The following is a 14946-nucleotide window of genomic DNA, read 5'->3' on the forward strand; positions in this document are numbered from 1 at the left end:
AAGGGATAGAGATCTGTGTAATTGGAGGGATTATGTACATTGAGGGACAAAATGATCCTTGAAGTAAATTAAGGCATAATCATATTTATAGACATAGGGAAAGGATTTATAGAGACTGAGAGATTTAGGAGTGGGATCACAGGATCAGATATCGAGGCAGAGTGCCACCTCATTCTTTGAGCCAAGGCGGAGGAAGGAGAGGATTGGGGGAGTCATGTAGTTATCTCAGATTTTTGTTTCTTTTTATCCCCTCCATTTGACGAGTTGCCTTTCAATTCTACCTCTGCAATTGCCCATTTATTGTAATCATGGAATTTTAGGGTTGGAAGGGTCCTTAGAGTTCATCTCACCCCAACCACTTCATTTTTAAAATACGAAAGCGATGGCTACAGAGGTTGAATAGTTCATCCAAAGTTATTTACGTGTAGTAAATTACAAGGCTTAGGATTTGAACCTATACCTTATGACTACAAAATTGAGAAGTGATTTTTCCTTTGTATGAATGGTGTTAGAGATTCAGTTAGGGAAATATATGACAGAAAAAGAAGAGGGACTGGTTACGTAGCAAGGATAAGGGATGACAGGGGGACAGCCTTCACTGATGTACTGCCAGGAAAAAATGAGGAAGGGTTCCAGTGTGTTGGGTGGACCTCATGTGGTGATCTTACTAGAAGATAGGGACCTAAGTCCCTTAAAATGAACAGGCCTTAGGGGAGGATTTCAGTCTATATCACTGGAGGTAATAATAAAATCAGTAAGATCATCAGTTTGCTTGAGTATCCCCAAGCTGTACCCAAGTGCCTTGCACACAGTAGGTACTTAATAAATGTTTGTTGAACTAGGTTGAATTACATCTCTGATTTCCTCTGATGTTCTCCTACCTCAATATTTTTGCACACTCACACTTACAATGGATTTTGCCTCCCCTTGATTAAATCCTTCACTTCCTTCATCTGGTTTAGCTATAATCACACCCATGAAACTGTCTCAGATCTCCCCATCTAGAATTGCTTCTTGTAGCCTATAATCCTGCATGGCTCTCCGACTAATCTTGTTCTATAATGTATTATTATTAATTGTTATTATTATTATTTTCATATCCCCTGTACTTTGTTGAAGAATCTTGGTGCAGTGATACAACGTAGTTCTTCATATTTGTAGTTTCTTTGCTAAGGATGGTATGTTGCACATAGTAGGTACTTAATGCTTGTGGAATTTGATTATTGAATGATTCACTTGCCAGCCCATTGAAATTTCACATATGTGAAGATATCAAGGTGTATTTCTCATAGAACAATAGTCTAAACATTGGCGAGGAAGAAACAGCTATAGTTATTTGGGACCTTACTCAGTAAACTCCAGTGGCTCTCTGTTGGTTCTAGAATAAAATCTACATTCCTCATTTTTGCCATTTAGAGTCCTTCTTAACCTGGCTTCTCCCTATTTTTGAAGACTCGCTGTATGTTACATCCCTTCCCACCTTCTATGGCTTTCTTACTTTTTTATTCACATACAACATTGCATCTCCTGCTTCTCTGTCTCTTCCTGGAATGCACCCCCTCCTCACTTCTGTGTCTCAGAATCCCTTACGTTCCTCACTATTCAACTCAAGCTACACCTTCTACAGGTCTTTCTTGATCTTCCCTAGCTGCTAAATATTCTCTCAAATTGATCTTGTATTTATTTTATATGTGTATATGTCCCTACAGTCTACCAAACTCTACTGTTTGGTGTGTTTGTAATAGAGCCTAACGTGAATATAGCCTTCAGGACCTAACAGACATCAGACTACCCCTACATGGAATGACCCAAGTTTCTTGTACTTCTTTATTTCATGTTTCTTTTGTTTCCTAATGACCACCACTGCCCATTCATTTATTCATTCATTCAGAAAATATTTATTAAGCATATTTTATGTGCTAGGAACTGTGCTATGTAGAGGCTAAAGATACAAAGACAAAAATGTAACAGTCTTGATCCTGGAGATTTTATAGGGGAAAACAATGTGTACACAGATAAATCAATATAGAATACATTAAATGTAAATAAAATTGTTGTTCAGTCATTTTCAGTCATGTCTGACTCTTTGTAACTCCGTTTGGGATTTTCTTGGCAAAGATATTGGAGTGGTTTGCCATTTCCTTCTCCAGCTCATTTTACAGATGAGGAAACTGAGGCAAGCAGGGTGAGGTGATTTGCCCAGGGTCACACAGCTAGTAAATGTCTGAGGCCAGCTTTGAACTCAGGAAGATGAGTCTTCCTGAATCCAGGTCTGGCACTCTTTCCACTGTGCCACCTCGCTGTCCCAAAATAGAAATAGGCACTAACAATGGGACATGTGAAGTAGGGGATGGCCCTAGGGCTGAGTCTTCAAATAAGCTAGGAACTTTCGGAGGTGGAAGTGAAGAGAGATGGCATTTTAGACCCGGGGTAGAAGCCTTTGCAATGGCATGCTGGTGGGCGATTGAATGACATATGGGGTAAGTAGCAAATGTTAAAGAGATATGAAGGGAGTGTTGGAGCCAGTCCATGATGGTCTTTAAATTCTAAATAGAAAAGCTTGAATTTTATCTTAGAAGTAATAAGTGACTTTTTGCCACCATTACCACCACCATATTTCAACTGTTGGATGCTTCTCCCCTCTTTTATCTACTTAAAAAAGTTACTTTTTACTTTCTCTGCTGTACCAGGTTTTGACTAAGCTGTTCCATGCCATGATAAGAGAGCTTTTTTCCTTTGGAAAGCAAGCCAAGAAATCATATCCCATCCCATGCTAGCTTGACATTTTAGGCTCCGTGCAGCATTTTTCGGGGGTAAGGGGGCAGTGTGGAGATGGGGTTATTGGGTGGTAGGCCTTGCTTTTAGGGTCATGGCTGTCCAGGAAAGCTGAAGATGCTAGAAAACTGATAAATGAATAACCTGTACCTCTCTATACTATGTCAAAGCCAATGCCTTAGTATATGGAGCCTTGACTGCAACCCAACTCGTGTCTTCCATGCAGATCTATGTACCAGAAGATAGATAGTAAATGCTTTTGGTTTTATTTGATTATTTTTGTATGGTACCTATTGGAGTCCATCTCTACAACCACCCACAGCACAAATATACCAATTGATCCTCTTCTCTGTATTCCTATATATGCCCTTTGTATCCGAGGGCAGCTAGGTGGCACAGTGGCTAGAGGTCCAGGTCTGAAGTCAGAAAGGTCTGAGTTCCAATCTAGAGTCAGATAGTTACTAGCTGTGTGACCTTGGGCAAGTCACTTAACCCTGTCGGTTTCCTCTTCTGTAAAATAAGCTGGAGAAGGAAATGGCAAACCACTCCAGTATCTCTACCAAGAAAACCCCAAATGGGGTTGATAAAGAGTTGGACACAACTGAAACAACTGAATAAACAACAACAAATTTGTAACAAGGAAAACAAACTAGCTCTGTTTTCTATTGCTTTTCACTGCTCCAGGGCACAAATTCTGTTTTTCTATACTGAAATATTGTAGTTAATGTCTCCTTGATTAATGGAAACCTGATATATACAGATTGTGTGTGTGTGTATGTGTTGTGTGTACATATACATACATACATACATATATATAGATACATTTTTAATGTTTCAAAACAAAACAAGAAAGAATAGCCATGCATCCATATAAGCTACCCACCTACATACTGTCAGAAGATACTTTGGCGAGGGTGGGGAGAAATATTGTTATGTTATGTTATGTTATGTTATGTTATGTTATGTTATGTTATGTTATGTTATGTTATGTTACATATATTATTTATATTGTATTATATCATATGTTATATTGTGTCATATCATATATTATATCATATTAAGTAGTTGTAATTGTAATAGCATTTATTATAGAGCTTTAAGATTTGCAAAATACTTTATAAGTATTGTCTTACTTTATCCTCAACAACCCTGGGAGACATCGTATTACTACGAACCCCATTTTACAGATGGGGAAACCACGGCAAGCAGATGGTAAATGATTTGCCTGGGGTCACAGAAGTTTGAGGCTGGATTTGAACTCAGGCTTTCCTGGACCTGACTTCATGTTTTCTAGGTCCGCTGTTCTGTCCAGTGTACCACCTAGCTCCTTAAAAGAACTAAATTTATGCAAAATGTATATACTCATGGTATAGTAAAAAACAGTGATAGAAGCAATTTTTTTCTGACATAAAATTCTAGAAAAAAAAATGAGTCTGGAAGACATATACCCATTCTTATCCTCTCCTCTTCTTGTTTTCTCTCCTTCCATAAAGGATATGACTTACTAGGTTGTTCTGAACATAATTGCCTTTCAAGTTCTTGATTCTTTTATTTTATTACCTATGGCTTGAAAAAATGTTGCACGATGACAGCTACTGCCTCATCAATATCACTTAATTCAGAGTTTAAAACACTGGCTTGTTCTGGTTGGCATTCTGAGGAACCATCCTTAACATTTACAGTGTCACATTTAGAGGAAGATCAACAAAAGAAAAAAAGGCACAACAGAAACAGCTCTTGAAGTTTAGGAGGAATTTGCCAATTTCCTTTCTTCAAAAGATTTATTTTTCAAAAGGACAAAATGGTTTCCCTTTGAAATAGCAAAACATCTTTCAAATTTTCAGTGACATGAAAATCAGTTTTTCAGTTCAAACAGAGCTGTTAATCTTTTATTCCTATAAAAATCTTGTCAAAATGTAATGCCTTATTCAAGAAAATAAGAGTGCTTATCTTAGGCTGCTTTGCATAGGATTTGAACAGTTGATACTGAAAAGCTTATTTGAAAAAACCTATTATTTATTTTCATTAATTTCCTTTTAAATAGACAATGATAGAATTATTCATTGGGAAAGGTCTTTGATCTGTTATATAAATCATTTATTCTACCTAGCAGGTTAGATGCAGCTTTTGGAAAAAGACACAATGACAGACCACGTTCAGTATGTGACACTTAATGGCTTTCTCAAAGGCCTTCCAAAGTGAATCTGAATGAAATGGTTGAGGTACAGATGGCCAGGAGAGATGGGAGAGGGTGTTGTAAGAGACTTATCTCTTCCTAAGTTCTGTGCTGTGTTATAGATTGAAAGAGACCATACACAATATTTCTCACTGTTTCCAAGGGCAGAGCTGTGTATGTGTTTCCAGACAGAACTGCATCCTGAGTAACCAAAATTGTGACTGTTCTAAAGGAAGGGCTATTCCTTCCTTTGGGTCCCTCTGGGAAATTGTAGTGACCACAATTTTTTTCAAAGAGCCCCCTTTTGTGAGGACTTCTGTAAGGTATTTTAGATTTCAGAGACTTGGATAACTTCAAATCATTTAGGAATGAGTAAACTTAAACATTTCACAAAATCAGAGAATGGAGTGGGATGTCTAATGTCATCTGGTTTGTTCTATGTGCAAAAAGGAGTGAATTTTATCCACCCCATTCAGCCACCCATGCTATGATTATGTCCTGGAGATTAATAAAATGCAGACTTGTATGAAGGCATACAAGGTAAGGGGCAGCTTGGTGGTATAGTAGATAGAACTCTGGGCCTGGTAGTTAAAAAGAGCTGAGTTCAAATGTGGCCTCAGACACTTACTAGCTGTGTGACCATGGAAGTCATTTAGTCCTCTTTACCTCAGTTTCTTCATCTGTAAAATGAGCTGGAGAGAAAAATGGCAAGCTAATCCAATATCTTTGCCAAGAAAGCCCCCTCAGCAGGGTCAGAAAGAGACAGACGCGATTGAAATGACTGACCAGCAACAACTTACAGAGTAAGCCAGTTTTAGACCAAAAGAAAGACAATAAGAATTATAGGTATTATAGTTTGTTTTTTTAGGCAGAATCAGTAGGTGATTTCGTGGATATAGGATATTTCGAATGTGGAAACCCCATCAACCAATGCAGGTCAGTAGCTGTTCTTCAGCTTCAAGTCTTAGAGAGTTACTGAAGACATGAAGAGGTTAACTCTGCCAGTACTTAAGCGTACCAACTGTGCTACTGTAAGTCCTTCCATTTCACTGAGCCTTGGTTTCTTCAGCAGTAGAATGAATGAATGACTCAGATTAAATGATGTTTAAGATTTTTAAATGTTCCAGCTCTAAGGTTTTGGTGCTCCATTGTCTGACTGGCTGAATGACAACTAATCTTATGTTTGGAGAAGAAGAGGAATAGGAAAAGGCTAGTGAAATGAAAAAAAGAAGGCTATCGATCGTTCAGTAAGCATTTACTAAGCTCCCACTGTGTGCTAGGCACTGAGGGTGCAAAAATGAAACAACTCCCGCCATCAGGGAGCTTAAATACGCACATACATTTTATATAAATGTATGTGTATATTGTACATGTTTATACACAAACATATAAGATGTATGTTTGTGTACAAACCTGGAGCAGCTAGGTGGCAAAGTGGATAGAGCATCAGGCCTGGAGTCAGGAAGATTCAAATCCAGCCATAGACACTTACTAGCTGTGTGACCCTGAACAAGTCACTTAACCCTGTCTGCCTCAGTTTCTTCATCTGTAAAATGAACTGGAGAAGGAAATGGTAAACCGGTCCAGTATCTTTGCCAAGAAAACACCAAATGGGGTCACGAAGAGTCAGATGCAACTGAAGAATAATTGAATGACTATGTACAAACATATGTAACATATATGTTTATGTATAAACCTATGTATTATGTGCATAATACATAGGTTTATAATACATAGGTTTATACATATTATATATAAAACATAATGTCTATGACTATATATGCATGTATATACACATAAAATAAATACAAGGCCATTCTGAGAAGATACTTAGCAGCTAGGGAAGATCAAGAAAGACTTCCTGCTGAAGGGGTAACTTGAGTTGAGTATTGAAGGAAGTAAATCGAGAAGTGAGGAGGGAGTACATTCCAGACACGGCATGGGGGGTGGTCAGGGAAGAAAGAGATGGAAGCAGGAGATGGAGTTTTGTGTGTAAATAATAGTAAGAAAAGCAGTTTGGCTGGATCGTAGAATGTGGGAAAGGGGCATAACGTATGGTAACTGTGAAAAGATAGGGAACAGCCAGGTTAGGAAGGACTTTAAATGACAAAAAAGAGGAATGTAGGTTTTATTCTAGTACCAATAGAACCGCTGGAGTTTATTGAATAAGATATTGAATGTAGGTTTTATTCTGGAGCCAACAGAACCACTGGAATTTATGGAATTAGGTAATGCCATGGTCAAACTTGTGCATAAGAACAGTTACTCAGTATCTTGAGACTTGTATGGCCTAGTTACATTTGAACACACTTGTGTCCCAAATAACTATTGATATTTCTTCCTCACCAATTTTAGGACTATTACTGTTTTTTATAAGAAATACTCCTGCTTGATGTCTTCACAATTAGACTGTGTGGTTGTATACAGACTCAAAAAAAATACCAAATGATGTTTGTACACTCAGAGACCAAGTGCTGAATACTCTGAGAACAATATTATTAGATTTCCTAACTAGATGGTTTGGGGTTCTCCATTGTTAGGTCAGACTAAGGAGCATGACACGAGATTGTGCTTTTTCAATTTTATAGAATATTAGTTTATCAGAAACTTTTCAGATTCTCTTCTTGCAGTGATCACTTTGCAATGAGTCCTGACTCAATTCTCAGTGGCCAGTGATTCATGGAGCCTGAAGTAGAGGCTGGAAATGCTGAGGCATAACTTTTTTATACCCAAATGTTAATATTTTGGAATAAATGGGCTTTCACGTGATTCCAAAGTGGTCTCAACGACTAGAGCAGAAGCAAGTAATGGAAGGAGCCAAACATTCTTCAAAACTATCCCATGAGCCCGTCTTCTGTGAGTCTGATAACAATTTGGTTCCAAGCATTTATGAATTATGATGCATGTGCCATTTGGTTCCTGCCACATCTAACCAGAACTCTTGAAACCTTTGTTCTGTAAAGTTAAAACAGAAGTTGCGTCCCAAGTTCTGAAACTTGGCAGTACTATTGAGAAGCAGCAGCTCAGGTTAGAGGAAAGACTACTGGGTTAAGGTCATAAGAACTGAGTTTTGCTCTTTGTTATCTGTGTGACCTTGTACAAATCACCTTTGCCACTGTGGGCCTCAGTTTTCTCATTGGTAAAGTGACATTGGGGTTAGGTCACCTATCAGCTTTAAATCTTTAAAGATAGTGGCAAACTGTGGTTTATGCTCTATACAACTTATGCGGTTCCCTGGCTTATCCTGTTAAGTAAAGCACTGTTTGCCCTTCTTTTCAGCTGATTTGAAGAAAGCCTCCAGTTCAAACGCTGCGAGAGCCAGCCTTCCCAAATCTGGACTTCGCCCTCCTGGATATTCCCGTCTCCCAGCAGCTAAACTGGCAGCGTTTGGTTTCGTCAGGAGCTCCAGCATCTCTTCTGCCTCCAGCAACCAGTCAGCGGACAGTGTCCAAAGCGATCAGAACAAAACAGCCCACCGTAAGTCAGGGGAAGGGAGGTGGGGAAGGAAGGTGGAGCAGGGCCGGAGACGGTCTGTTTGGGTATCAGAAAAATGCTAGAAGGAGATTTTCAGTGGATGGGTTAGTTTAATATATGTGACAGTTTTAATACTGCTGTATTTCTAGGATTGGTGGAGGTAAATAAATTAAGCATTCATGTAGACAGGCTTTTGAAAAAAAACTAATGATGGTATGTTATTAGCTATAAAAGAAGAATTTTTTTTTCAAAATCAGATTTTGAAAAAAAATTTGGGGAAAATATTCTTTGGAAAGATGAATGTGAATTATTTGCAAAAATGACTCTGGATCCTGGTTCCTGTAGTCAGTGTGTGTCAGATAGGCTCTAGATAAGAAAAGAAGACAAGGAAAGATCAGGGAATTTGCCTTATGGCATTGTGCTGGTCGTGACTAAAGGGACTGGGTTCTAAAGATGAGGAGCTGAAAGAATATTTTTAGTTACCAGTGATTACCTGTAATGCCTTTGAATCGTGCGGCACGTGACTTATTTTTAAAAGTTAAATAATTGATGTTAAAAATAGAAATGAGAAGCCCAGCAGTTTTCTCTTGCACTGCTGCTGTGGCTGTTCTCCACTCTCAGAAAAGCCCTATTAGCTGAGATGATGTCACCATCCCATCCGCTGGCTGTTTCCTGTGACTGGTGTGAATTCTCTGAAGAATGAAATCACTCTCAGCAGGGTCTGCCACCCTTCTGGCCCCAAGGAAGGACTGGAGGCTATTAGATCCTGCCTGAGCTTTGAAGATGAAGCTTTCCCTGATCCATGTCAATTTGAAAGCAATTGTTATCAGATCCATGGATGTTCCAATCCAAGGTTCTAGTTAGCAGGACAATGCCAGAGGCTGGGATAGTCTGAAACTGGATGGCAGTTTTGAAGGGATTATAGTAAATAGAACCAAACCAAGATAAAGAAGGAAAAAAAAAAAACCCACACAACAGGAACCTGAAGTTAAATTGGCCCAGCCCTCTTTGTGGTATTCTTTTTTTAATTTAAAAAGGTGCACAGTTCATCCATAATATTAATTTCTACCCTTAGACATCACATCTTCATTGCTCATAACTAGTTACATACAGCTTAGAGTTTGCTGTGTTACACTCATTTAAAATCTAAGGGCTGCTCATTTTTTTTCTTCTGAGGAAGCTACAGCTAAAAGTACTTTCGATGCATTCTCACAAAAGATTCGTCTTCTGAATATCTCTGTAATTAAAGAGTCGGTCTGTGGCATAGATGATTGCTTGGAGTCTGAGCTACAAATACAGCAGAAGCTGCTTCTGCAGGCCTCATTCAACTTCTCTATGTGTTTGCACAGGTAGTGTCAGAGTTGGAAGATTTTTAAAATTAGGCAGGTTTTAACAAAGTGAAAATTCAGCATTTCTTCAGACTGCAAGGAGGGCACCTGTATTTTCAATCTCAGAAGTATAGTTTCCAGCAGAGTCTCTCATTTAGAACTGGAATGAAAGAAAGCCATGTGTGCTTGTTTGTCTTCTCAGTAAAGAATTTGTGGTTATTTTAAATCAGGGAAAGATTTAGGTTATAAGAAAGGAAGAAAATTATTAACCTTGAGTTGAGCAATATCTTTTGCTAAGTGAATATAGGCTGTTTTCCCTGCTAGGTTGTAGAGAATAATTCTTAGACAGGCATAAGGCATTTCTTTTTCCCCTGTAGCAGAGGAAGCTTCACTCATCCCCTTCTGAGGAGCAGGGGTTGTTGTTGTTCGTCCTTCATTCTCAAAAAGGACCAATGACATCACCAGGATGATGTCTGACATAGGTGTGAATTGGATTTAAGTGAGACTGCGCTGCACAAGTCATCAGCCTCGCTCTCTTGAGGAGTAAGAAGAGAGCCCGTTATATGCCAAAGAAAGTATCTATCTCCCATATTAGGAGCATCCCATTTTACAAATTTACTCTCTTTAGACTTTTATTTTACATTTTAAAAAAATCACCGTTTCAGGATATTCTTGTTCTGGAATATCATTTTTGTGACTAAACCAGGCTTTTTGACTGTGTTGGAGGGTTGAGGCTGCCACATGTTTGATAAGCTGCATGGTGTAATCTGGATAAAGTGTTGATGCTTGGAATTCCAATGGTACCTTAGATATTCACTAACTGGGGCAGCTAGATGGCTAGAGCACTGGCCCTGGAGTCAAGAGAACCTGAGTTCAAATCTGGCCTCAGACACTTGACGCACTTACCAGCAGTGTGACCTTGGGCAAGTCATTTAACCCCAATTGCTCTGCCTTCCCCCCCACCCCAAGAAAGAGTACCTTGCAAGACCTGTCTTTAGATACTTACTAATTGTGAGACCCTTGACAATTCAAGTTCAGATTTCTTCATCTGTAAAGTGGCACAGCAGCACCTGTCGCACATAGTTGTTGTAAAGCTTAAGTGAAATAATATATTCAAAGTGTTCTGCAAATCTTAAAATACTGCATAAATGTGAACTTCTATAATGATTGTTATAAACAATTATACATTTGTCGTTATTTTTTGGAACCAGATGCTCATGAGATAGAGTAGAATTTTGATAGTGACAGCGCCCCAGTTCAGTTTTCCAGAATGTAATGGGAAGCCCATTTAGCATGTAGGCTAATACCTGAATTTCTGTTGAGAAATTTCCTTTTCTCTGTTCTTTAGAAGAAAGGTGCCATTTTGATCAGCAGCTCCTTGAGAAGAGCCCAAGTTCAAGGGCCTTCAAGAAGGGCCAGGTTGGGAACAATGCCTGGTGTAGGGGATTGCGTTTTTTTTTATTTTTCTTTTTTAATAGCACCCTGTGCAGCCATTGTTCTGGTGACATTTATGAGGAGATCTAATGTGGTATTAGATTTCACATCATCTTTATTTGCTTTGAAACAGGATTTTGCGTACAACCCATTGGCTACTTTTGCTTATATCTTCTGAGCGTTGGCTAGTGCAGGGTAAGAATTACTGGCTCTAGAGACTAGTAAGACAAAGCCAGGAATACAGCTTTGAATGAGAGAACTTTCTATATGAAATGCCCAGCCTCTTAGTCCCACCAACTTCGAATGGTCTTCACTAGACTTTGGAAAAGACCTATGGTAAGTGTGATGTGACCCAAAGCATTTAAGACAAAGTTGAACCCTGGATTGTATCAGGTGGGTGATCAGGTAAGGTAATCAGTCATGTGAATCCCATGCTCTGTGTGCCCCACCTCGGGGAATCCTGTTAACTGTAACTCTAACCTCTAAAGAGTGGAAGTCACCAGGGAGAGAAGGGAGGATGTGGCCTTTTCCAAGCAAAGGCTGGAGTTTTGGTGACTAGCAGGCCTGCCCTGCATTCTCCTCCTGATACTACATGACTTTATCTGTGATCCTTCCTTCTGTCTCTCATCCTGCAGATTCTAAGAACAACTATGTCAAACATAAATACTGAGCGACTTTGCCCATAATCCCCTGGTACAAGTTCTGGCTGTGAGTAGATGCCCAAGGACCTCTCTTATTTTGTCTCTGTGGAGCGCTGACTTCATCTTTTTTCAAATCAAATCAATTCAACAAATATTTATTAAATGACTTCTTTATGCAAGGGACCGTTCTAGGCATGGTAGATACAAAGGTAAATCACAAATTCCCATTTCTATAGGACTTTGAGAAGAATGCTTTATAGATGAAACTTTCTACTTCTGACAATCTTGTAACATGATCCTTGCTGTTGGGGAACTTCTGGTCTAGTTGGGGAGAAAACCCCAACCCAGATGAATGTAATGCATATTAAAAAGTGAGAAGTATATAAGGGAAAGTGTAGGGTAATGGGTAAATAGATGGCCTTGGAGACAGAAAGATCTGAGTTCCCTCAGACACATTGAGTGTGTGACCCTGGCCAAGTCACTTAACTTCTCAGTGTCCCCAGGTGACTCTATTACTTCACCAGAAACTCCCTACACTAATGAAATCAGAGCTCTAGAAAAAAATAAAAATGCATAGGAGAGAATATAGACAAAATGCTATGGAAGACCGAGTTTACGGAAGCTCCCTTGGAGAAGATGGCACATGGGACAGCAAAGACTGAAGTATGGGAAAACTCTAGTAGGCAGAGATGGAAGGGGAATCTAGGCTAATAGGAAAAGGGACAAGGAGGTGGCAAAAGGTGACTCTTTAGGGGACTTGTGAGTAGCTCAGTGTGTGAAAGGCAGTGTGAGCCAAGGCTGGAGAAGCAGTGTGATGGGGTGTGATGGACACTGGCTTTAGTATCAGAGAGCCTTGGTTTGAATCCTTGCATTTGACTACCTGGGTAATCTTAGTTACTTCCTCTTGGCTTCCCTTTCCTCATTCATAAAAGATTTTGAGACCGCCATTGTCCTTGAGTCATTTCAGTTGTGTCCAATTCTCCATGACCTCATTTGGGGTTTTCTTGGCAAAGATACTACAGTCTTTTGCCCTTTCCTTCTCCAGTTCATTTTATAGATGAGGAAACTGAGGCAAACAGGGTTAAGTGACTTGCCCAGGGTCGCAGTGAGTGTGTGAGGCCAGATTTGAACTCATGATGATGAATCTTCCGGACTCCAGGCCTGGCATTCTCTCCACAGAGTTGGATTAGATGATCCCTGAGGTCCATTCCAGGGCAGCTAGGTGGTACAGTGGCTACAGCGCCAATCTTGGAGTCAGGGAGACCTGACTTCAAATCCAGCCTCAGACACTTACTAGCTGTGTGACCCTGGGCAAGTCACTTAACCCTGTTTGCCTCAGTTTCCTCATACGTAGAATGAGCTGGAGAAGGAAATGACAAACTACTCTGGTATCTTTTCCAAGAAAACCTCAAATGGCATCATGAAGAGTCAGAAATGACTGAAACAACTCACCACCAACAACAACAAGGACCATTCCAGGTCTAAGCCTTTGGGCTTGTGAAACTGTATTGCAACCATATTGTGAAGGGCCTTGAATGCCATATTAAGTAAATTGGATGTCACTTTAGTGGGCAAAGGGGCACCGTTGCAGGTTCTGAGTAGAGAAGTGATTTGAGCAGACCTGTGAATTTGGAACATTACTTTGACCTCAAGGCCCATGGCTGATTATGTTGGATATGTTCAGAGCACATTAAACCTGTGTTCTTCTGTAGGCACCAGAAATGTCAGTGGACTTGGAATCAGAGGACCTACTTTTGTGACCTAGGGAAGTCACTTAAACTCTCTGAGTATCCTTTTCCCCATCTGTAAAACAATGAGGTTACTCTAGATGACCTTTGAGGTCCCTTTGAAACCAGAATCTGTGATCCTATCATCTATTGACATCATTCCCACTTCCCAAAGACTATTTGCAGATATACATAGGGGTACATATATATATACATACACACATATACATACATACATACATATACACCCCTATATGTGTGTGTATTTGTGTGGGTATATATATATATATATATGTATGTGTGTGTGTGTGTACTGCTGATTTCATTCATAGAGTCTTATTATTTTAAAGGGACTGATACCTAGTCTAACTCATTTTATAGATGACAAGTGAAGGGACTCGGGTGGTTAGTCTCAGGGCTGGGTCGTTGTGATGTAGCATCTGAACTCTGCTCCTTCTTCTCCAGCCTCAGTTTATTTACCTGTAAAATAAAGGAGGATGAACTCAGTGACCACCCAGCAAATATTGGAAGCAAGATTCAAACCCGGGGCTCCTTGTTCTGAGATGACAGCTCCCTGTCCTGTGTTTTGTTTATACTGTGTCACAACCCAAACAATCGTGCTCCTTCTTCCACATAGCAGCCTTTTGAGTATATGAAGACATCTTTTAGGACTCCTCTCACTCTTCCCTTCTCCATGATAAACTCCACCAGTTGCTTCAGCTGTTTCTTAAGTGATCTTTAAAGGTTTGGTTTATTTTGAGCCTTGCATAGAACTTCATATCATATTAAGTCTGTGATTTATGGCTCTTTCTAATTTGGTCTGAAAAGGAGAGACAAGAAATATCTCATTTGAAATCATACTGCCTGATTGTGGTCTCCATTTCTGATCCATAGCCAGTACCGATATTTTGCTGGCCTTTAGGGGGAAGAAAATAAAATTAATCTAATTATGGTGGAAATGGTCTGTTACTAATATCAGTTGTCATGTTAGCATTCTTTCAGTAATCAGGGACTTAAAAAAATTGCAGCATTAAATCCCTGTCATCTGTGGTAGCACGAGGATGCCTAATTATTAAATTAATCACAAGACTTAGGCATTGATGTTAGTTTCCCAGTGGGTAGGTAGGCATAATATTTTATTTAAAAAGTCAGAACCTCAGGAGGTGAGTATGAGAAGAGAAGGTAGATGGATGTGGGCCTTCTTGGATTAATCATTAATGGAAATCACTTGACAAAAGAAAAATTTAGGTGCAGGGACCATGTCTAATTGTGTGTTCTGAATATTACCTACCATATGACAAACCCTCATTAGAGATAACATATGTTAGTGTTCACTACACACTAATGTATATTAGTGAGAATAGAATATGAGGGTTAAGAGTCACTTCCTC

The 14946-nt window shown here is 39.5% G+C and overlaps 1 protein-coding gene across 1 annotated transcript in view; it reads left to right on the forward strand.

Moving 5' to 3' along the window:
* MTUS2 (microtubule associated scaffold protein 2) overlaps positions 1 to 14946 on the forward strand; it is a 476293-nt gene that overhangs the window by 29731 nt on the left and 431616 nt on the right. The window contains exon 3 of the mRNA XM_036747013.1: positions 8231 to 8428. Coding sequence (XP_036602908.1) covers positions 8231 to 8428 — 198 coding nt within the window. The remainder of the gene's footprint in view (positions 1 to 8230; positions 8429 to 14946) is intronic.

This window comes from Trichosurus vulpecula, chromosome 2 (genome assembly GCF_011100635.1).
Source record: "Trichosurus vulpecula isolate mTriVul1 chromosome 2, mTriVul1.pri, whole genome shotgun sequence".
Taxonomy (NCBI): domain Eukaryota; kingdom Metazoa; phylum Chordata; class Mammalia; order Diprotodontia; family Phalangeridae; genus Trichosurus; species Trichosurus vulpecula.